Below are 22,288 nucleotides of genomic sequence, written 5' to 3' on the forward strand. Positions count from 1 at the left end.
TGAGTATGGTGTGTGTGTGTGTGTGTGGCGTGTGTGTGTGTGTGCATGTATGTGTGTGTGTGTGAATGTGATTGTGTGAATGTGAGTGTGTGTGTGTGTGTGGTGTGAGTGCGTGTGAGTGTGATTGTGTGTGTGTTTGTGTGTGTGCCGTGTGTGCATGTATGTGAGTGTGAGTGTGTGTGAATGTGATTGTGTGAATGTGAGTGTGTGTGTGTGGTGTGAGTGTGTATGTGTGTGAGTGCGTGTGAGTGGTGTGTCATGTGTGTGCATGTATGTGAGTGTGAGTGTTTGTGAATGTGATTGTGTGAATGTGATTGTGTGAATGTGAGTGTGTGTGGTGAGTGTGTGTATGAGTGTGTGTGTGTGGTGCGAGTGTGTGTGAGTGCGTGTGAGTGTGAGTGTGAGTGCGTGAGTGTGACTGTGTGTGTGCGTGTGTGTGTGAGTGCGTGTGACTGACTGTGTGTGAGTGTGCGCGTATGTGTGAGTGTGTGTGTGTGTGTGTGGTGTGAGTGCGTGTGTGTGAGTGGGCGATCAAACTGCTGGGCGTGAATTATAGTCCCGCAAACAGTGGGAGGGAGATAGAGGAGCAAATATGTAGGCAAATTTCTGTGAAATCCAAAAAACAAAGTAATAATAGGGGATCGTAACTATCCAAATATTGATTGGGACAAATATAGTGTGAAGGGTACAGAGAGGGTGGAATTCTTGAAATTCATTCGAGAACTTTTTTAGACAGTTTGTAATACAGAGGGGGTGGAATTCTTGAAATTCATTCGAGAACTTTTTTAGACAGTATGTAGCAAGCCCAAAACGAGAAGGGGCAGGCTTGGATTTAGTTTTGGGGAATGAAGCTGGGCAGGTTGAAGGGGTATTAGTGGGAGAGCACTTGGGTGCCAGTGACCATAATTCAGTCAGATTCAAGTTAGTTATGGATAAGGACAAGGATAGGATGGAATAAAAGTCCCAAATTGGGGAAAAGCTAACTTTGCTATGTTAAGGAGTGATTTAGCCATAGTGAACTGGAAACACAAAAGGATAATATGCAGTACAGCAAGTGATCAGGAAGGCCAATGGAATCTTGGCCTTTATTGCAAATGGAATGGAGTATAAAAGTAGGGAGGTCTTGCTACAGTTGTACAGGGTATTGGTGAGGCCACACCTGGAATACTGCGTGCAGTTTTGGTTTCCATGTTTATGAAAGGATATACTTGCTTTGGAGGCAGTTCAGAGAAGATTCACTAGGTTGATTCCGGGGATGAGGGGGTTGGCTTATGAGGAAAGATTGAGTAGGTTGAGCCTCTGCTCATTGGAATTCAGAAGAATGAGATGTGATCTTATCGAAACGTATAAGATTATTAGGAGACTTGACAAGGTGGATGCAGAGAGGATGTTTCCACTGATGGGGGAGACTAGAATAGAGGGCATGGTCTTAGAATAAGGGGCCGCCTATTTAAAACGGAGATGAGGAGAAATTTTTGCTCTCAGAGGATTGTGAATCTGTGGAATTTTCTGCCTCAGAGAGCTGTGGAAGCCGGAACATTGAATAAATTTAAGACAGAAATAGCCAGTTTCTTAAATGATAAGGGGATAAGGGGTTATGGGGAGCGGGCGGGGAAGTGGAGCTGAGTCCATGATCAGATCAGCCATGATCTTTATTGAATGGCGGAGCAGGCTCGAGGGGCCGTATGGCCTACTCCTGTTCCTATTTCTTATGTTCTAAGGTTCTTATGTTCTTATGAAACAGCTACTGGTGGGTTAATCAGAGTCAGAACAGTGGGAGGTATTCAATGAGGAGATCCGGAAGGCTCAGGCCAAACATGTGCCCTTAAAGAAACTGGCTGGGAATAATAATTCTAGAGCCCCCTGGATGTCTGGGACTTACAGCGGAGGGTAAAGAAAAAAAGGGAAACTTATGTCATATACCAACAGCTAAATATTATAGAATTTTTAGAGGAATATAGAAAGTTAAGAGGCAAAATTTAAAAGGATATTAGGAATGCTAAGAGAGCACAAAAATTTCTTGACTAGTAAAATTAAGGAAAACCCGTCTATAAATATATTACGCGTAAGAGGGTAACTAAAGAAAGGGTAGGGTCGATTAGAGACCATGAGGGTAATCTTTGTGTGGAGGCAGAAGATGTTGGTAAGGTCCTTAATGAATACTTTGCATCTGTTTTCACAAAGGAAAGGGGCAATGCAGATTCTGCTATTGAGGAGGAGTGTGATATGCTGGATGAAATAAATATAGTGAGAGAGGAAGTGTTAAAGGGTTTAGCAGCTTTGAAAGTAGATAAGTCCCCAGACCCGGATGAAATGCATCCCAGGCTGTTGAGCGAAGTAAAAGAGGAAATAGCAGAGGCCTTGACCATCATTTTCCAGTCCTTTTTGGATTTGGGCATGGTGCAGAAGGATTGGAGGAATGCTAATGCAGTACCATTGTTTAAGAAAGGAGAAAGGGATAGGCCGAGTAATTACAGACCTGTCAGCCTAACGTCACTGGTGGGAAAATTATTGCAAAAAATCCTGAAAGACAGGATAAATCTACATTTGGAAAGGTAAGGATTAATTAGGGACAGTCAGCACAGATTTGTTGTGAAGATCTTGTTTGACTATTCCGATTGAATTTTTTGAGAGGTAACCAGGAGGGTCGATGAGGGTAGCGCGTACAATGTCGTGTACATGGACTTTAGCAAAGCTTTTGATAAGGTCCCGTATTGTAGACAGGTCACGAAGGTTCAAGCCCATGGGATGCAGGGCAAAGTGGCAAGTTGGATCCAAAATTGGCGCAGAGGTAGGAAGCAAAGGGTAATGGCTGATGGATATTTTTGTGACTGGAAGGATGTTTCCAGTGGGGTTCTGCAGGACACAGTACTGGGTCCTTTGCTTTTTGTGGTATATATCAATGATTTAGATTTGAATATAGGGAGAATGATTAAGAAGATTGCAGACGAAACTAAAATTGGCTGTGTAGTTGATAATGAAGAGGAAAGTCATGGGCTGCAGGAGGATATCAATCTACTGGTCAGGTGGGCAGAGCAGTGGCAAATGGAATTTAATTCAGAGAAGTATGAGATGATGCACTTTGGAAGGGCAAATAAGGAAAGGGTATACTCATCAAGCGGTAGGCCACTTAATAGTGCAGATAAACAAAGGGACCTTGGAGTGCTTGTCCACAGATCCCTGAAAGTAGCAGGCCAGGTGGATAACATAGAAACATAGAAAATAGGTGCAGTAGTAGGCCATTCGGCCCATCAAGCCTGCACCGCCATTCAATAAGATCATGGCTGATCCCTCCCTCAATAACCTTTTCCTGCTTTCTCTCCATACCCCATGATACCCTTAGCTGCAAGAGCCATATCTAACTCCCTCTTGAATATATCCAATGAACTGGCATCAACAACTCTCTGCAGCAGGGAATTCCACAGGTTAACAACTCTCTGAGTGAAGAAGTTTCTCCTCATCTCAGTCCTAAATGGCCTACCCCTTATCCTAAGACTATGTCCCCTGGTTCTGGACTTCCGCAATTTCGAGAACATTCTTCCCACATCTAACCTGTCCAGTCCCATCAGAATCTTATACGTTTCTATGAGATCCCCTCTCATCATTCTAAACTCCAGTGAATAAAGGCCCAGTTGATCCAGTCTCTCCTCATACGACAGTCCAGTCATCCCTGGAATCAGTCTGGTGAACCTACGCTGCACTCCCTCAATAGCAAGAATGTCCTTCCTCAGATTAGGAGACCAAAACTGAACACAATATTCCAGGTGAGGCCTCACTCAGGCTCTGTACAACTGCAGTAAGACCTCCCTGCTCCTATATTCAAATCCGCTAGCTATGAAGACCAACATACCATTTGCCTTCTTCACCGCCTGCTGTACCTGCATGCCAACTTTCAATGACTGATGTACCATGACACCCAGGTCTCGTTGCACCTCCCCTTTTCCTAATCTGCCGCCATTCAGATAATATTCTGCCTTCATGTTTTTGCCACCAAAGTGGATAACCTCACACTTATCCACATTATACTGCATCTGCCATGCATTTGCCCACTCACGTAACCTATCCAAGTCACCCTGCAGCCTCTTAGCGTCCTGCTCACAGCTCACACCACCACCCAGTTTCGTGTCATCTGCAAACTTGGAGATATTACACTCAATTCCTTCATCTAAGTTGTTAATGTATATTGTAAAGAGCTGGGGTCCCAGCACTGAGCCCTGTGGCACTCCACTAGTCATTGCCTGCCATTGTGAAAAGGACCCGTTTATCCCGACTCTCTGCTTCCTGTCTGCCAACCAGTTCTCTATCCACGTCAGTACATTACCCCCAACACCATGCGCTTTGATTTTGCACACTAATCTCTTGTGTGGGACCTTGTCAAAAGCCTTTTGAAAGTCCAAATACACCACATCCACTGGTTCTCCCTTGTCCATTCTACCAGTTACATCCTCAAAAATTCCAGAAGATTTGTCAAGCATGATTTCCCTTTCATAAATCCATGCTGACTTGGACCGATTCTGTCACTGCTTTCCAAATGCGCTGCTATTTCATCCTTAATAATAGTTTCCGAATTAACTGTGTCACTCTCCATCTTAATAAAGAATTCTACCATATTATGGTCACTCTTCCCCAAGGGGCCTCGCACAACAAGATTGCTAATTAGTCCCTTCTCATTACACATCACCCAGTCTAGGATGGCCAGCTCGCTAGTTGGCTCCTCAGCATATTGGTCCAGAAAACCAACCCTAATACACTCCAGGAAATCCTCCTCCACTGCATTGCTACCAGTTTGGTTAGCCCAATCAATATGTAGATTAAAGTCGCTCATGATAACTGCTGTACCTTTATTGCACACATCCCTTATTTCTTGTTTGATGCTGTCCCCAACCTCACTACTACTGTTTGGTGGTCTGTACACAACTCCCACAAGCGTTTTCTGCCCTTTGGTATTCTGCAGCTCCACCCATACCGATTCCACATCATCCAGGCTAAGGTGGTTAAGAAGGCAAATGGAATGCTTGGCTTTAATGGCTGAGGCAGAGAATATAAGAGCAGGGAGGTGATGCTTAAATTGTATAATACTTTGTTTCGGCCATAGCTGGAGTACTGCATCATCATCATCATAGACAGTCCCTCGAAGTGAGGATGACTTGCTTCCACGCCCAAAAGGGATGAGTTCACAGGTGTTTCAATGAGGTACTGAGTGCAGTTCTGGTCACCGTATTATAGGAAGGACATGACTGCACTAGAGAGGGTGCAGAGGAGATTTACTAGGATGCTGCCTGGAATGGAGAATCTTAGTTATGAGGACAGATTGGATAGGCTGGGTTTGTTCTCATTGGAACAGAGGAGGTTGAGAGACCTCATTGAGGTGTACAAAATACTGAGGGGCCTAGACATACTGAATAGTAAGGCCTATTTCCATTGGTGGAGGGGTCTATTACGAGGGGGCATAGTTTTAAGGTGGTTGGTGGAAGGTTTAGAGGGGATTTGAGGCGGGGGGGGGGGCTTCTTTACGCAGAGGGTTGTGGGGAATCTGGAACTCGCTGCCTGGAAGAGTGGTGGATGCAGAAACCCTCACTACTTTTAAGAGATGATTGGATGGGCACTTAAAGTGCAGTAACCTGCAGGATTACAGACCTAGAGCTGGTAATTGGGATTAGACTGGATAACCTGTTGTTGGCCAATGCAGATATAATGGTAAGTACTGCAGGGAATAGAATATGGCCAGGGTGATCTCCTGGACTAGTGTCGATCACCTGGATGGGTCGGAGAGGAATTTTACCAGATTTTTTCTCCCTAAATTGGCCTGGACTTTTATATGGTTTTTGCCTTTCCCAGGAGATCACATGGCTCCGGATGGGGTGGAGTGTAGATGTTTTCAGTATAAGGGGTGTCACAATTGTGTGAGGCGGACTGGTTGGGCTGGGTGCTCTTTGCCTTTCTGTCATTGTTCAAAGATATATATGTAATCTTCAGGGCTGCTGACCGAGGGCCATGTAGCTCTTTGTCAGCCGGCGCGGACACGATGGGCCGAAATGGCCTCCTTCTGCACTGTAAATTTCTATATTTCTATATGTGTGAGTGTGTGTGTGTGTATGGTGTGTGTGAGTGTGAGTGATGTGTGTGAGTAGGTGTGTGTGTGTGTGTGGTATGTGTGCATGTGTGTGGTCTGTGTTTGTGTGGTGTGTGAGTGTGTATGTGTGAGCGTGATGTGTGTGAGTGTTTGTGTGAGTGTGTGAGCGTGAGTAAGTGCGAGTGTGTGTGTGTGTGTGAGCGTGATGTATGTGAATGTTTGTGTGAGTGTGAGTGAGTGAGTGCGAGTGTGTGTGTGTGTGTGTGAGCGTGATGTGTATGAGTGTTTGTGGTATGTGTCCGTGTGTATGGTATGTGTGTGTGTGTGTGTGAGTGTGTGTGGTGTGTGAGTGTGTGCATGTATGGTTGACAGCTTTGCGAATGTAACAGTTATTTAAATTCAATAACTCCGCAACTATTTTGGAATTATGAGGCGGCAGTCTTCAAACCAATGCATGTGATAAGAACATAAGAATTAGGAGCAAGCGTAGGCCCAATGGCTCCTTGAGCGTGCTCCACCATTCAATAAGATCATGGCTGATCTTTGACCTCAACTCCACGTTTCCACCCAATCCCCATATCCCTTTATTCCTCTCGAGTTCAAAAATCTATCGATCTCAGCCTTGAATATACGCAATGATTGAGCATCCTTTGAGGTAGAGGATTCCAGAGGTTCAGCACCTTCTGAGTTGATCTAGAATCTTCAAAGAGAGATTGCCTGATTGGAAGCTGTAAAGAGAATACGATGGAACAGACTGGGATAGTGCCCTTAAACCATTTTTGAAGACAAGGATGATGCCATGGAAGCTTGTGATGGTACCATTAGCTGAAGGTCTCTCTTTCTTCTTTATTTGTTACCCTAGGCACACGATGAACTGTACCTCACTAACACAGCAAGTGAAAACACGCTCAAGGGGCTAGGCCTCGTCTATGGCATGAGTCAGAAAGACAGAAGCTAAAGATTTCTTGAGTAAAAATAGTACAAGAAACACGAAAACATAACCATCCACGCACAGGACATTTGAAATTGCTGACAGGAGGGCAATCAGCAGAGATTGAGTGTCCTACACACAAGCCTTGGGCCATGGAGCTGATGGTGGCACCACCAACTGTTGTCCTGATGCAGGCTGGGAATATGTCTGGGATGTTCTTGGTCTGTGCCGATCAGGGTTCCACAGGACGGTGATTTTACCAACAGAGCCTGTGAGAAATCCATTCTCACCCTCCCTTTAGCAGTATGCAAAACCTTCGACTTAAACACTAGCATCCAGCTGTCAGAAAACACCACTTGAATTTGAAATTGCTTGTTAGCGTAGTGAGCGTGAGTTACTGAGTGCTTCCCAATTGTAAAATAAAAGTCACATTTGGAGAAGTCCCTGCCATAATTAAAATCACTGAAGCTTTGATGGGGTATCGCGTGTCGGCAGTAAACCATTATTATTTATTCCCAAATTGTATTTTAAGTCGATTTTATTGAGCTGATTTTAACTACAACTCTCTCGCAAGTGAAACTTTATCTAAAACCATTCGTTCTTTCAGTAGATTTTTGAACATTTTTTTACATCACGTTGCTCGAGATTGTGACTACGTGGGCTGCATAGGTGTGTACCATGGAGCGGAGCCAGTCCTCACAATACTGTAGGATTGGTCACTGACCCGATCCTCACACTGCTGTAGGATTGGTCACTGACCCGATCCTCACACTGCTGTAGGATTGGTCACTGACCCGATCCTCACACTGCTGTAGGATTGGTCACTGACCCGATCCTCACACTGCTGTAGGATTGGTCACTCACCCAATTCTCACACTGCTATACGATTGGTCACTGGGTCACTGATTAAATTCCACACCTGCTCCCTAATAGAAAATAATTTTATTATTAAATCAAAATCTGTGCTGACTACGATTTGTCAGTGAGCAGAAAGAGCTATAGTAAATGCTGAGCTGAGGGTCAGGGGCTGCACGGCGACCCCTCGCTGGCTCTCGCCCTCCATGGGCAGACCTGCAGATGTTGAGGGCTGTGCATACTTTGTCTCTGGAAGCAGCAGCAATGCGTGCTGAGAAGAAGCAAGTCTGCCATTGCGTGTGGATGGTGGGTAAGGCAAAGGGCAGTGGAGGTCCTGGAGGGGACGGAGAGAGGGAGGGGAGGGAGCAGTAATTGCCTCACACAATTTCCTTCATTCTCCCCCGTGATTGTGGAGAAGAATCCCAGCAGCGACGTGAAATTTATACACATAGGGGTAGAAATTTGTTCGTTTAGCACCCCTGGAAAGGGTGGGAATGTGGGGGGGGGCACTAAAGGGGTTCGGAGCTGTGAGCGCCGGCATTCGTGCCGCTCGGCACATTCAGTGTGGCGGTTCTAGCGGCGCTGGCCAGTACCGCCCGGGGAAGTCATGCCGGTGGGCAATGCCCCCGAGTTCAGACTGCACGATGAGTTTTGTTTGGCGCTGACCCTGTAAGCTCCCAGTTGCACCCCCTAGTGGGCCCACCTGGGACAGCGGGCGGTCCGAGCTGTTCCGGCGGCGGGGAGAAATGGAATGACTGAATGAGGTAAGTGTGATTGTTTTATTTTTTTTTGCCATTAATCTTTATGTGGGGTGAGCAAGGTATTGGGGATGTTTTTGTGTTTTTTTTTCCACAGGAGGCCTCTCTCAGGGTACTCTGAGGCCGGCTGTTTACCTCAGGATTTTCAGTAGCTCAGCCCGCCTAGCGCCCTGAGAGAGGGAACGCCTCGCTTAGTGCTCCGCCCCACACTCAGGGCCCAGCTGGTGAATTTTGTGGCTGCAGATGCAAACCATTTCCCGGTGCAAAATTTACCACCCCGTCGCCATTAGAGCGCTAATTAGCCTCCAACTGAATTTCCACCCCACGGATCCTGTGCACAATGACGGCATGGTTAGCAGAGTGGTATACAGTTCTTCGTGCTACATTACTATAGCAATCAGCATTGTACCTCACTTTGCCTTGCACTGGGAAATAAACCTTTTATTTCAATTTGATTTACTTCATTTAAGCCAGCCTTTTAAGCCAATGCTACACACTGACCCCTAGCCAAGGTCGTTGTACTAAAATATGGACAGATCTAATAAAGGTGCGCAGCCATCTATTGACCACAAGTTAAAAGGAGTGAATTATTTTACTGGTTGTTCTTTGCTGATGCTCAGTCGAGAATGGGGTCACAATGCTGCCAATAGCTTGTGTGCACAGATCACGGTGACCCCAGTAACAATGCTTGAGCATTACTGCCATCTGTTGCTGGTTATGCCGGAGCCGCCGGCCATTTAGCGCTCCACACGGCTTCACAAGCAGCTGTCGCCACTTATCGTGGTGGACATTCGGAAAACTCCCTGCTCTCTTATGTGAAAATCATCAGAGGATCGTGGTCTATTCTTAACATACAGTTTTTATTTGCTCGTGGGATGTGGGCGTTGCTGGCAAGGCCGGCATTTATTGCCCATCCCTAATTGCCCTTGAGAAGGTGGTGGTGAACCGCCTTCTTGAACCACTGCAGTCCGTGTGGTGAAGGTACAGCTGAGTGACTTGCTAGGCCATTTCAGAGAGCAGTTAAGAGTCAACCACATTGCTGTGGGTCTGGAGTCACATGTAGGCCAGGTCGGGTAAGGGCGGCAGATTTCCTTCCCTAAAGGACATTAGTGAACCAGTTGTGTTTTTACGACAATCCGGTAGTTTTATGGTCACCATTACTGATACTAGCTTTTATATTCCAGATTTATTTAATTCATTGAATTTAAATTCCCCAGCTGCCTCTGGATTACTAGACCGGTAACATTACCACTTCACTAATGTTCTCATTATCCTCAAGGAAGTGTGGATGGACAACGAATATTGTTCTGTCCCATTAAATACAAACCAAACCCCCCGCAAATCCAATACACCGTCCTCCCCCAGTCCAATACACCCTCTCCCCTCCCCCAGTCCAATACACCCTCCCTCCCCGCAGTCCAATACACCCTCCTCCCCAAGTCCAATACACCCTCCCCCACCAAGTCCAATACACCTTCTCCCCTCCCCCAATCCAATACACCCTCTCCCCCCCCAGTCCAATACACCCTCCCCCCCCCAGTCCAATACACCCTCCCCCCCCAGTCCAATACACCCTCCACCCCCAGTCCAATACACCCTCCACCCCCAGTCCAATACACCCTCCACCCCCAGTCCAATACACCCTCTCCCCCCCAGTCCAGTACACCCTCCCCCCCCCCAATCCAATACACCCTCCCCCCAGTCCAATACACCCTCCACCCCCAGTCCAATATACCCTCCACCCCCAGTCCAATACACCCTCCACCCCCAGTCCAATACAGCCTCCTCCCCTCCCCAAGTCCAATACACCCTCCCCCCCAGTCCAATACAGCCTCCCCTCCAAGTCCAATACACCCTCCTCCCCTCCCTCAGTCCAATACACCCTCCCCCCCAGTCCAATACACCCTCCTCCCCTCCCCCAGTCCAATACACCCTCCCCCCCCAGTCCAATACACCCTCCTCCCCAAGTCCAATGCATCCTTCCCCGCCCCCAGTCCAATACATCCCCCCCCACAGTCCAATACAAATCCCCCACAATCCAATACAACCCCCTCAGTCCAATACAACCTCACCCCCCTGTCCAATATAAACCTCCCTAAGTCAAAGACTGAGAGTGAGCACCTTATACTGGGGGTGGGGCATCACAGATAGAGTATTATAACTGAGAGCCTTACACTGAGGGTGTGGTGTAACAGATAAGAGTGTTAACAGCTATGACATAAATGAGGAGATCGAGTGTAATATATTTGTTTGCTGATGATGCAAAGCTCGGTGGGAAAGTAAGCTGTGAGGAGGACGCAAAGGGACATTGACAGGTTAAGTAATTTTGCAAGAAGGTGGCGTATTTTGGAGAAAGTGTGAAATTTTCAACTTTGGTGGGAAGAATGGAAAGCAGAATATTTTTTTAAATATTGAGAAACTCTTAAATGTTGGGAGTTAGAGGGAGTTGGGTGCTCTTGTACAAGATTCGCAGAAAATTAGCATGCAGGTACTGCGAGCAATTAGGAAGACAAATGAAATGTTGGTTTTTGTTGTGCGAGTTGGAATATAAGAGTAAGGAGGTCTCGCTCCAATTGTACAGGGCCTTGGTGAGACCACACCTGGACTACTGTGCACATTTTTGGTCTCTTGCCTTAGAGGGGGTGCAAGGAAGGTTGGCGAGATATTTACCCTCAGGAATGAATCCAATGCTCCATTCTCCATAAACTCTGTAATGATCATCACCGGACGACTCTTGGTCACCACTCCTTCCAGACGGATGATATTGGGATGGTCAAACTGACCCATGATACTGGCCTCACTCAGAAAATCCCGCCGTTGCTTTTCAATGTAGCCCGCCTTCAGGGTCTTAATCGCTGCATAGATTTCCCGTTTTGCAGGCAGCTTGAGACGCCCCTTGTACACTTCCCCAAACTCTCCTGGTGGGAGAGGGTGATGTGGGAGGAGAAGGAGCAAGAGAGAGGGAAATGAAAAAAAAGTAGCGAAATTAGAAAACTGATTGAGAAAAACAAAAAAAAAGCTTCAATCACAGCAACAGCCATAAGCAGTCGGAATATATTCTACAGTCAATAAGAAAAGTCAATCAATGTGCACAGCATCTCAAACTCAACAAGATGTACCTGCTCCAATTACGTCCTCGATTTTCACACAAGAGACATCAATCTCCTTGGCAAACTCCCGGACAGCCTCATTTGGGTCCTCATAAGTGAATGGATCAATGTAGATCTTCATCCCCGGAGAACCTAGAGGGAGCAGACAGCAAGTATCAGTCAAATCAGCTGCTGCCACGGCATTTCCATAGAGAAAGGAATAGTTAGGCTGCAAGAGTCTTGCTTCCCTCCGAACTGCTTGTAATGAATACCAAAACTCTCATCTGCTGGGGGAAGAAAAATGACACTTCGATTTTTCTGTTCCGCTAGACAGCGGCAAAGAAATGGCGTAAAAAGACCATTTATAGCTCCCCTGAATTGGGGAACCTCGTGATTTATGAGATTCCTTCTGCCTTCAAATGCATAAATTTATTCTCACAGCAACTCTCCATTGGCAACAGGCAAAAGTTGCTGAAGGTATTGAACAATTCAGCAACTTGAAATACTTCATTACAACAAAGGGGATAAGCAGCGGACCTGGTTATGTGATCAGAATTTCAGATGAGAATTTTGTGGCTCTATTAAGTTTTCCGTTTCTCTTTTCTCTCTCTGTCTCTCCCCTTCCACTAGGTCCATCTGCATATATTCTGGTCTAGGCACATATTCTCACCTCATCACAAAATCATTAGGAACCCAGTGGCTGATAGGTCAAGAATCTGGAGTGAATCTTAATTGTTCTGTTTAAATATTTGTGCTCAATGTTTGGACAGCTCTTGAAATATTAATTGTAGCCGTTATACCCCTTGCTTGGGTTGCTCCATTTATGGAAGTCACTCTTCAGGCTGGCATGTGAACTGAATGATAAGCAGGGCTGGTGCTGAAACCCTGGACCCAAGGGATGTCAGTACAAGCACTCCGTGCACTATTTCCTACCTTATCGCAGTACATAGTCGTGCAAATTAGTCTTTGTGACAGCCAGTACGCCAGCTTTTATGTAATGGCTTCAAGTTTGCGGCTGCAGATTTCAGGAACGAGTCAGCAGTGGAAAAGCCCAGAATTGGCATTCAATATTTATCTAGTTACCGCAAAGTGATCTTTGCACCAACTTTAGGAAGATGCAGACTCGGTGTTGTGCCACCATCCAGCTTTTTTATCCATCAACGTCATTCATTAACTTCAATAAAATAGAAATAGGAATGGGGAGGGAGGTACAAAAGACGGCTGAATCAATGTTGCAGACTTTAGGCCATCAGACAAAGCCAAAGTGACTTGGTGTGGGTGTTGGGTGAGGGCAGCACTTGGGTGAGTTGTGACTCCTCACAACAAGAATTGGCACTTGGCTGAAATACCCAGGGGTAGTCTGGACCCATCGGGCATACAGTCAGTGTGAGACAATGCCCAGGGGTAGACTGAACCCATCGAGTGTACAGTCAGTGTGACACTGTACCCAGGGGTAGACTGGACCCATCGAGCGTAGTCAGTGTGAGACAGTACCCAGGGATAGACTGAACCCATCGAGTGTACAGTCAGTGTGACACTGTACCCAGGGGTAGACTGAACCCATCGAGCGTACAGTCAGTGTGAGACAGTACCCAGGGGTAGACTGAACCCATCGAGTGTACAGTCAGTGTGACACTGTACCCAGGGGTAGACTGGACCCATCGAGCGTACAGTCAGTGTGAGACAATACCCAGAGGTAGACTGGACCCATTGAGTGTACAGTCAGTGTGAGACAGTACCCAGGGGTAGACTGGACCCATCGAGTGTACAGTCAGTGTGACACAGTACCCAGGGGTAGACTGGACCCATCGAGTGTACAGTCAGTGTGAGACAGTACCCAGGTGTAGACCGAACCCATCGAGTGTACAGTCAGTGTGAGACAGTGCCCATCGAGTGTACAGTCAGTGTGAGACAGTACCCATCGAGTGTACAGTCAGTGTGACACAGTACCCAGGGGTAGACTGGACCCATCGAGTGTACAGTCAGTGTGAGACAGTACCCATCGAGTGTACAGTCAGTGTGAGACAGTACCCATCGAGTGTACAGTCAGTGTGAGATGATGCCCATGGGTAGTCTGGACCCATCGAGTGTACAGTCAATGTGAGACAGTGCCCGTCGAGTGTACCGTCAGTGTGAGACAGCACCCGGGGGTAGACTGGACCCATTGAGTGTACAGTCAGTGTGAGACAGTACCCATCGAGTGTACAGTCAGGGTGACACAGTAACCAGGTGTCGTCTGTACCCATCGAGTGTACAGTCAGTGTGAGACAGTACCCATCGAGTGTACAGTCAGTGTGAGACAGTACCCAGATGTAGTCTGTAACCATCGAGTGTACAGTCAGTGTGAGACAGTACCCATCGAGCATACAGTAAATGTGAGACAGTACCCAGGGGTAGACTGGACCCATCGAGTGTACAGTCAGTGTGAGACAGCAACCAGGTGTAGACTGAACCCATCGAGCGTACAGTCAGTGTGAGACTGAACCCCTCGAGTGTACAGTCAGTGTGAGATAGTACCCAGGTGTAGTCTGTACCCATCGAGCATACAGTCAGTGTGACACTGTACCCAGGGGTAGACTGGACCCATCGAGCGTACAGTCAGTGTGAGACAGTACCCAGGGGTAGACTGGACCCATCGAGTGTACAGTCAGTGTGACACAGTACCCAGGAGTAGACTGGTCCCATCGAGCGTACAGTCAGTGTGAGACAGTACCCAGGTGTAGACTGAACCCATCGAGTGTACAGTCAGTGTGAGACAGTACCCAGGTGTAGACTGAACCCATCAAGTGTACAGTCAGTGTGAGACAGTGCCCATCGAGTGTACAGTTAGTGTGAGACAGTACCCATCGAGTGTACAGTCAGTGTGACACAGTACCCAGGAGTAGTCTGGTCCCATCGAGTGTACAGTCAGTGTGAGACAGTACCCAGGTGTAGACTGAACCCATCGAGTGTACAGTCAGTGTGAGACAGTGCCCATCGAGTGTACAGTCAGTGTGAGACAGTACCCATCGAGTGTACAGTCAGTGTGACACAGTACCCAGGGGTAGACTGGACCCATCGAGTGTTCAGTCAGTGTGAGACTGAACCCATCGAGTGTACAGTCAGTGTGAGACAGTACCCATCGGGTGTACAGTCAGTGTGAGATGATGCCCATGGGTAGTCTGGACCCATCGAGTGTACAGTCAATGTGAAACAGTGCCCATCGAGTGTACCGTCAGTGTGAGACAGCACCTGGGGGTAGACTGGACCCATTGAGTGTACAGTCAGTGTGAGACAGTACCCAGGTGTAGACTGAACCCATCGAGTGTACAGTCAGTGTGAGACAGTGCCCATCGAGTGTACAGTCAGTGTGAGACAGTACCCATCGAGTGTACAGTCAGTGTGACACTGTACCCAGGTGTAGACTGGACCCATCAAGTGTACAGTCAGTGTGAGACTGAACCCATCGAGTGTACAGTCAGTGTGAGACAGTACCCAGGTGTAGTCTGTACCCATCGAGTGTACAGTCAGGTTGAGACAGTACCCATCGAGTGTACAGTCAGTGTGAGACAGTACCCAGGTGTAGTCTGTACCCATCGAGTGCACACAGTGTGACACTGTACCCAGGTGTAGACTGGATGCATCGAGTGTACAGTCAGTGTGAGACAGTACCCATTGAGTGTACAGTCAGTGTGAGACAGTGCCCATCGAGTGTACAGTCAGTGTGAGACAGTGCCCAGGGTTAGACTGGACCCATCGGGTGTACAGTCAATATGGGACAGTACCCATTGAGTGTACAGTCAGGGTGAGACAATACCCATCGAGCGTACGGTTAGTGTAACACTGTACCCAGGGGTAGACTGGACCCATCGAGTGTACAGTCAGTGTGAGACAGTACCCATCGAGTGTACAGTCAGTGTGACACAGTACCCATTGAGTGTACAGTCAGTGTGAGACAGTACCCATCGAGTGTACAGTCAGGTTGACACAGTACCCAGGCTAAGTCTGGACCCATCGAGTGTACAGTCAGTGTGAGACAGTACCCAGGTGTAGACTGGACCCATCGAGTGTACAGTCAGTGTGAGACAGTACCCAGGTGTAGACTGGACCCATCGAGTGTACAGTCAGTGTGAGACAGTACCCAGGAAGCAGGGGGCCGAAACAAAATGGCCCCAAAATGGTTTCTGGATGCGCTGCAAGCAGTTAACATTCAGGAGTACAATCAGGAAACACTTCTTCACATAAAAGGCAGTAGAAATCTGGAACTCTCTCCCCGAAAAAGCTGGGTCAATTGACATTTTTAAGTCTGAGATCGATAGATTTTTGTTGGTTAAGGGTATCAAGGGAATTTTTTCTCTCATAGGATTGTAAATCTGTGGAATTCGCTGCCTCAGAGGGTTGTAAATCTGTGGAAGCTGGGACATTGAATAAATTTAAGACGGAAATAGACAGTTTCTTAAACGATAAGGGGATAAGAGGTTATGGGGAGCGGGCGGGGAAGTGGAGCTGAGTCCATGATCAGATCAGCCATGATCTTATTGAATGGCGGAGCAGGCTCCACGGGCCTTATGGCCTTCTCCTGCTCCTATTTCTTATGTTCTTATGATATGGATCAAAGGTAAGTAAATGGAGTTATATAGATCCGCCATGATCTAAATGAATTTTGGAATAAGATCGAGGAGCTGAATGGCCTCCTCCTGTCCCTGTGTTACCCCTGGGTAGTATCTGGTGGTGGCCTGCAGTGCCAACTCTGCCAGAGGGACCGAGAATCAGAGAATGATACAGCAGAGAAGGAGGCCATTTGGACCACCGTGCCTGTGCAGGCTCTCTGAAAGAGTGATCTGACTAGTCCCACTCCCCTGCTCTTTCCCCACAGCCCTGCTAATTTCTCCTTTCAAATACATCTCCAATTTATTTTAGAAAGTTATTGTTGAATCTGCTCCCACCATCCTTTCAGGCAGTGCTTTCCCGATCACAACAACTCACTGAGTCACAATATTTTTCCTCATTTCCCCACTGGCTCTTTTGCCGATTGATTTAAATCTGTATCCTCAGATTACCAACCCGTCTGCCACTGGAAACAGTTTCTCCTGCTTCACTTTGAAACGATAATAAAAACTTTAAATGAATAAATAATTGTATATTTTACTTTGAGGATCCAAGTCTGCCTCTCTGGCCTGGACTCAGCTCCCCAAGTGGGGCTGACAGGTACCCTTCAAGTAGCTGGTAATGCCTCAATTCACTGGGCATTCTAGTCCACAAACTTATGCTGGGTCCCACTGAGAGGAGGGAAGGTGAAACATAGACATAGAAACATAGAAAATAGGTGCAAGAGTAGGCCATTCGGCCCTTCGAGCCTGCACCACCATTCAATAAGATAATGGCTGATCATTCCCTCAGTACCCATTTTCTGCTTTCTCTCCATACCCCTTGATCTCTTTAGCCGTAAGGGCCATATCTAACTCCCTCTTGAATATATCCAATGAACTGGCATCAACAACTCTCTGCGGCAGGGAATTCCACAGGTTAACAACTCTCTGAGTGAAGAAGTTTCTCCTCATCTCAGTCCTAAATGGCCTACCCCTAGTCTTCTATGGTTCTGGACTTCCCCAACATCGGGAATATTCTTCCTGCATCTAACCTGCCCAGTCCCATCAGAATCTTATACGTTTCTATGAGATCCCCTCTCATCCTTCTAAACTCCAGTGAATAAAGGCCCAGTTGATCCAGTCTCTCCTCATATGTCAGTCCAGCCATCCCTGGAATTAGTCTGGTGAACCTTCACTGCACTCCCTCAATAGCAAGAACGTCCTTCCTCAGATTAGGAGACCAAAACTGAACACAATATTCCAGGTGAGGCCTCACCAAGGCCCTGTATGACTACAGTAAGACCTCCCTGCTCCTATACTCAAATCCCCTAGCTATGAAGGCAAACATACCCTTTGCCTTCTTCACCACCTGCTGTACCTGCATGCCAACTTTCAATGACTGATGATCCATGACACCCAGGTCTCGTTGCACCTCCTTTTCCTAATCTGCCGCCATTCAGATAATATTCTGCCTTCATGTTTTTGCCCCCAAAATGGATAACCTCACATTTATCCACATTATACTGCATCTGCCATGCATTTGCCCATTCAGCTAACCTGTCCAAATCATCCTGCAGCCTCTTAGCTTCCTCCTCACAGCTCACACCGCCACCCAGTTTAGTGTCATCTGCAAACTTGGAGATATTACACTCAATTCCTTCATCTAAATCGTTAATGCAAATTGTAAAGAGCTGGGGTCCCAGCACTGAGCCCTGTGGCACTCCACTAGTCACTGTCTGTCATTCTGAAAAGGACCCGTTTATCCCGACTCTCTGCTTCCTGTCTGCCAACCAGTTCTCTATCTACATCAGTACATTACCCCCAATACCATGTGCTTTGATTTTGCACACCAATCTCTTGTGCGGGACCTCGTCAAAAGCCTTTTGAAAGTCCAAATACACCACATCCACTGGTTCTCCCATGTCCACTCTGCTAGTTACATCCTCAAAAAATTCCAGAAGATTCGTCAACCATGATTTCCCTTTCATAAATCCATGCTGACTTGGACTGATCCTGTCACTGCTTTCCAAATGCACTGCTATTTCATCCTTAATGATTGATTCCAACATTTTCCCCACCATCAGGCTAACCGGTCTATAATTACCCATTTTCTCTCTCCTTCCTTTTTTAAAAAGTCATGTTACATGAGCTACCCTCCAGTCCATAGGAATTGATCCAGATTCGATAGACTGTTGGAAAATGATCACCAATGCATCCACTATTTCTAGGGCCACTTCCTTAAGTACTCTGGGATGCAGACTATCAGGCCCCGGGGATTTATCGGCCTTCAATCTCATCAATTATCCTAACACAATTTCCCGCCTAATAAGGATATCCTTCAGTTCCTCCTTCTCACTAGACCCACTATCTCCTAGTACATTCGAAAGGTTATTTGTGTCTTCCTTCGTGAAGACAGAATCAAAGTTTTTGAGGGGAAATATTGAAAAGCGCAATGTAGGGAGTCCCTGCAAACCCCTGCCCCACCAGCCCTGATATGGGGGACCAAGTTTGGGACGGCCCAGAATTGACCCCTGGAAACTACCAGTGGATGTTGGGACCCAGTACCCAAGTATTGCCGGGCCTTTCGCAGGCCATGCCATACATCTTCAAGGCCAATCCTACATCTTCATCATCATAGGGGGTCCCTTGAATGAGGATGACTTGCTTAGTTCACAGATGTTTCGATGAAGGATCCGATGTTCCAGTCCAATTGAAGAGGTGGAAGATGCCTGTGCATGGATTGTTTTAACATGTGGTGACCGTTGCACCTCAGCCACCACGTGGGCTTGACAGAGCTAGGTCTTTATCCAGTGGCAAGGGTTAACCAGGACGACTGGATCCTACATTACAACAGTGACTACACATCAAAAAAAATTTACTTTATTGGCTGCAAAGCACTTTGGGACATCCGGTGGTAAAGAAGGAACATAAGAAATAGGAGCAGGTGTAGGCCACCTGGTCCCTCGAGCCTACTTCACCATTCAATACGATCATGGCTGATCTGATCATGGACTCAGCTCCACTTCCCTGTCCACTCCCCATAATCCTTTACTCCCTTATCGCTCAAAAAACTGTCGATCTCCGCCTTAAATATATTCAATGACCCAGCCTCCACAGCTCTCTGGGGTAGAGAATTCCACAGATTTACAACCCTCTGAGAGAAGAAATTCCTCCTCAACTCAGTTTTAAATGGCCAGTCCTTTACTCTGAGGCTATGTCCCCCAGTTTTAGTTTCCCCTATGAGTGGAAATATCCTCTCTGCATCCACCTTGTCGAGCCCCCTCATTATCTTATATGTTTCGATAAGATCACCTCTCATTCTTCTGAACTCCAATGAGTAGAGGCCCAACCTACTCAACCTTTCCTCATAAGTCAAACCCTCATCTCCGGAATCAACCTAGTGAACCTTCTCTGAACTGCCTCCAATGCAAGTATCCCTCCTTAAATATGGAGCTATATAAATGCAAGTTGTTCTTTCTTTCAATATATATATATAAAGGTTCTCATCCACTTAATGAGAGTTCCAATAAAAAGAACAAGACAGAGGTGACAAGTTACCATCTCAACATGATGGGCTGCTGTCATCACACTACCAATCGGTTGCCGGGGTGACCACTGTGCGCAGCCATGGCAACGTTTACCGTGCAAGATATTCTGCCGGGTGTGTCTGCCTTGCTGAATGGGAGGACTGCTCACTGATTCAGAGAGATGCTGCCTTTCTGCATCTCCTCTCTGGCTTTCATGCCATCCAGGGGGAGTTGGGGAGAGGGCAAAGACTCTAAATCATCAATTGCTTCAGTTGTTTGCAATGCTTGAGTTAGGATTTGAGGTCTGTAAGCTGATCCAGTGACTGAATAAAGCCCACAGTACCAGGTAATACAATCTTTCTCATGCATTATAAAATATCCCTTAGCTGATGCATTATATAATATTGTGACTGTTTTACTGTAATTGGAGTAATGACAGATTATAAATCTATCCTTCACTGTTAAAATTCTTCGACATACTTTACTTTTGATTTCATGGTGCCACAGTTTAAGCGCAGATCCCAGGCAGGATAAGGTTACCCCCATATGTACGGTTTGCTATGAAACAACTCCAGGAGTTTTGAGCATAGTTCAAGTGCATTGTCAATCACGACCCCTCTTCCCCTCCCGTCGATAAGATCTGACTTCCTGATTTCCTCGCAGCCCCCTCATTCCTGTCACCCATACCCCCGGCTTGACAAGTCTCCCTTTCCAGTGTCACTGGATGAAGAACATGAGCTGTCGTTGCGTGTCATGCTGAAAGATAAAGGGCTGCATTTTCCGGTCATGTCCGTCTCTATTTTCGCCCACGGTGAGCTCTCCTGGGCAGCGGTCAGCCTCCAGCGCCCCGTGGGGCGTTTTCGGGCCGGGTTTTGTGGCGGAGCAGATCAGCACCGCCCGGCAGAACTGCGCCGATGTGCAACGCCCCTGGTTGCGACACCAGCATGCTTTTTATCTCCCGCCCAACCCGTCCGCCCCGCAGCGCGCCCCACAGTGACCGCCCGGGAAATCGGGCATTCTAACCAATACAGACTGCAGAGAGGTCAATAATGTCCACCTTAGCTAAGTGTGTTTGTTTTTTCTTTTATTTTTGGGAGGATTTATGTCATGGCGGCTATGGATTGGGAAAGCTTTGGTGTTTTTTTTTCAAGCTTGTTTTTTTCTCCCCAGGCCTCTCTCATAGGCTGCCTGTTTAGCTGAGGATTTTCCATTGCTCAGCCGGCCTAGCGCCCTGAAAGGTGTACAATGCCCCCCTTTGCGCTCCGCCCCACACTCAGGGCCCAGCAGCCCAATTTTGCTGACTGAGGCGCAAACTGTTCACGGGTGCAAACCTTACCGCCCCACCATCATTACCGCCCCAAAATCAGCAAAGCCGAAAATCCAGCCCTCTGGTATACAAATGTAAGATGTAAGATTGTAATGGTGCTGAAATATACGTTGACTGCTTTTTAACAGAAAATCCATCAGTTTGCCACAGCGGCTCAGAGGTTAACACAAGAACACAAGGACTAGGAGCAGGAGTAGGTCACCTGGTCCCTCGAGCCTGCTTTGCCATTCAATAAGATCATGGCTGATCTAATCATGGACTCAGCTCCACTTCCCTGTCCACTCCCCATAACCCTTCACTCCCTTATTGCTCAAAAATCTGTCTATCTCCGCCTTAAATATATTTTAATGACCCAGCCTCCACAGCTCTCTGGGGCAGAGAATTCCATAGATTTACAAACCTCTGATAGAGAAGAAATTTCTCCTCATCTCAGTTTTAAATGGGCAGTGCCTTATTCTGAGACTAAGCCCCCTAGTTTTAGATTTCCCCTATGAGTGGAAATATACTCTGCATCCACCTTGTCAAGCCCTCTTATTATCTTATATGTTCATTCTCCTGAACTTCAACGAGTATAGACCCAACCTACTCAACCTATCTTCATAAGTCAACCCCCTCATCTCCGGTATTAACCTAGTGAACCTTCTCTGAACAGCCTCCAATGCAAGTATATCGTTTCTCAAATACGGAGACCAAAACTGCACACAGTGCTCCAGGTGTGGCCTCACCGATACCCTGTACAGTTGCAGCAGGACTTCTCTGCTTTTATACTCTATCCCCCTTGTAATAAAGGCCAACATACCATTTACTTCCTGATTGCTTGCTGTACCTGCATACTAACTTTTTGTATTTCATGCACAAGGATCCCCAGGTCCCTCTGTACTGAAACACTTAGCAATTTTTCTCCATTTAAATTGTAATCTGCTTTTCTATTTTTTTCTGCCAAAGTGGATAACCTCACATTTTCCCACATTATACTCCATCTGCCCACTTACTTAGCCTTTGCAGATTTTTTGTGTCCTCCTCACAATTTGCTTTCTCACCCCTCTTTGTATCATCAGCAAACTTGGTTACATTGCACTCGGTCCCTTCATCCAAGTCATTAATATAGATTGTAAATAGTTGAGGACCCAGCACCGATCCCTGTGGCACCCAAATAGTTA

General features: G+C 46.9%; 1 protein-coding gene across 1 annotated transcript in view; it reads right to left on the bottom strand.

Annotated features, from left to right (window-relative positions):
* Positions 1–22,288, bottom strand: part of LOC139265786 (ephrin type-B receptor 1) — a 605,412-nt gene that overhangs the window by 62,262 nt on the left and 520,862 nt on the right. The window contains exons 10-11 of the mRNA XM_070883211.1: positions 11,737–11,859; positions 11,288–11,535 (exon numbers count right to left, since the gene is read on the bottom strand). Of these exons, the coding sequence (XP_070739312.1) occupies positions 11,288–11,535; positions 11,737–11,859 (371 nt within the window). The remainder of the gene's footprint in view (positions 1–11,287; positions 11,536–11,736; positions 11,860–22,288) is intronic.

This window comes from Pristiophorus japonicus, chromosome 6, assembly GCF_044704955.1.
Source record: "Pristiophorus japonicus isolate sPriJap1 chromosome 6, sPriJap1.hap1, whole genome shotgun sequence".
Lineage (NCBI taxonomy): Eukaryota > Metazoa > Chordata > Chondrichthyes > Pristiophoridae > Pristiophorus > Pristiophorus japonicus.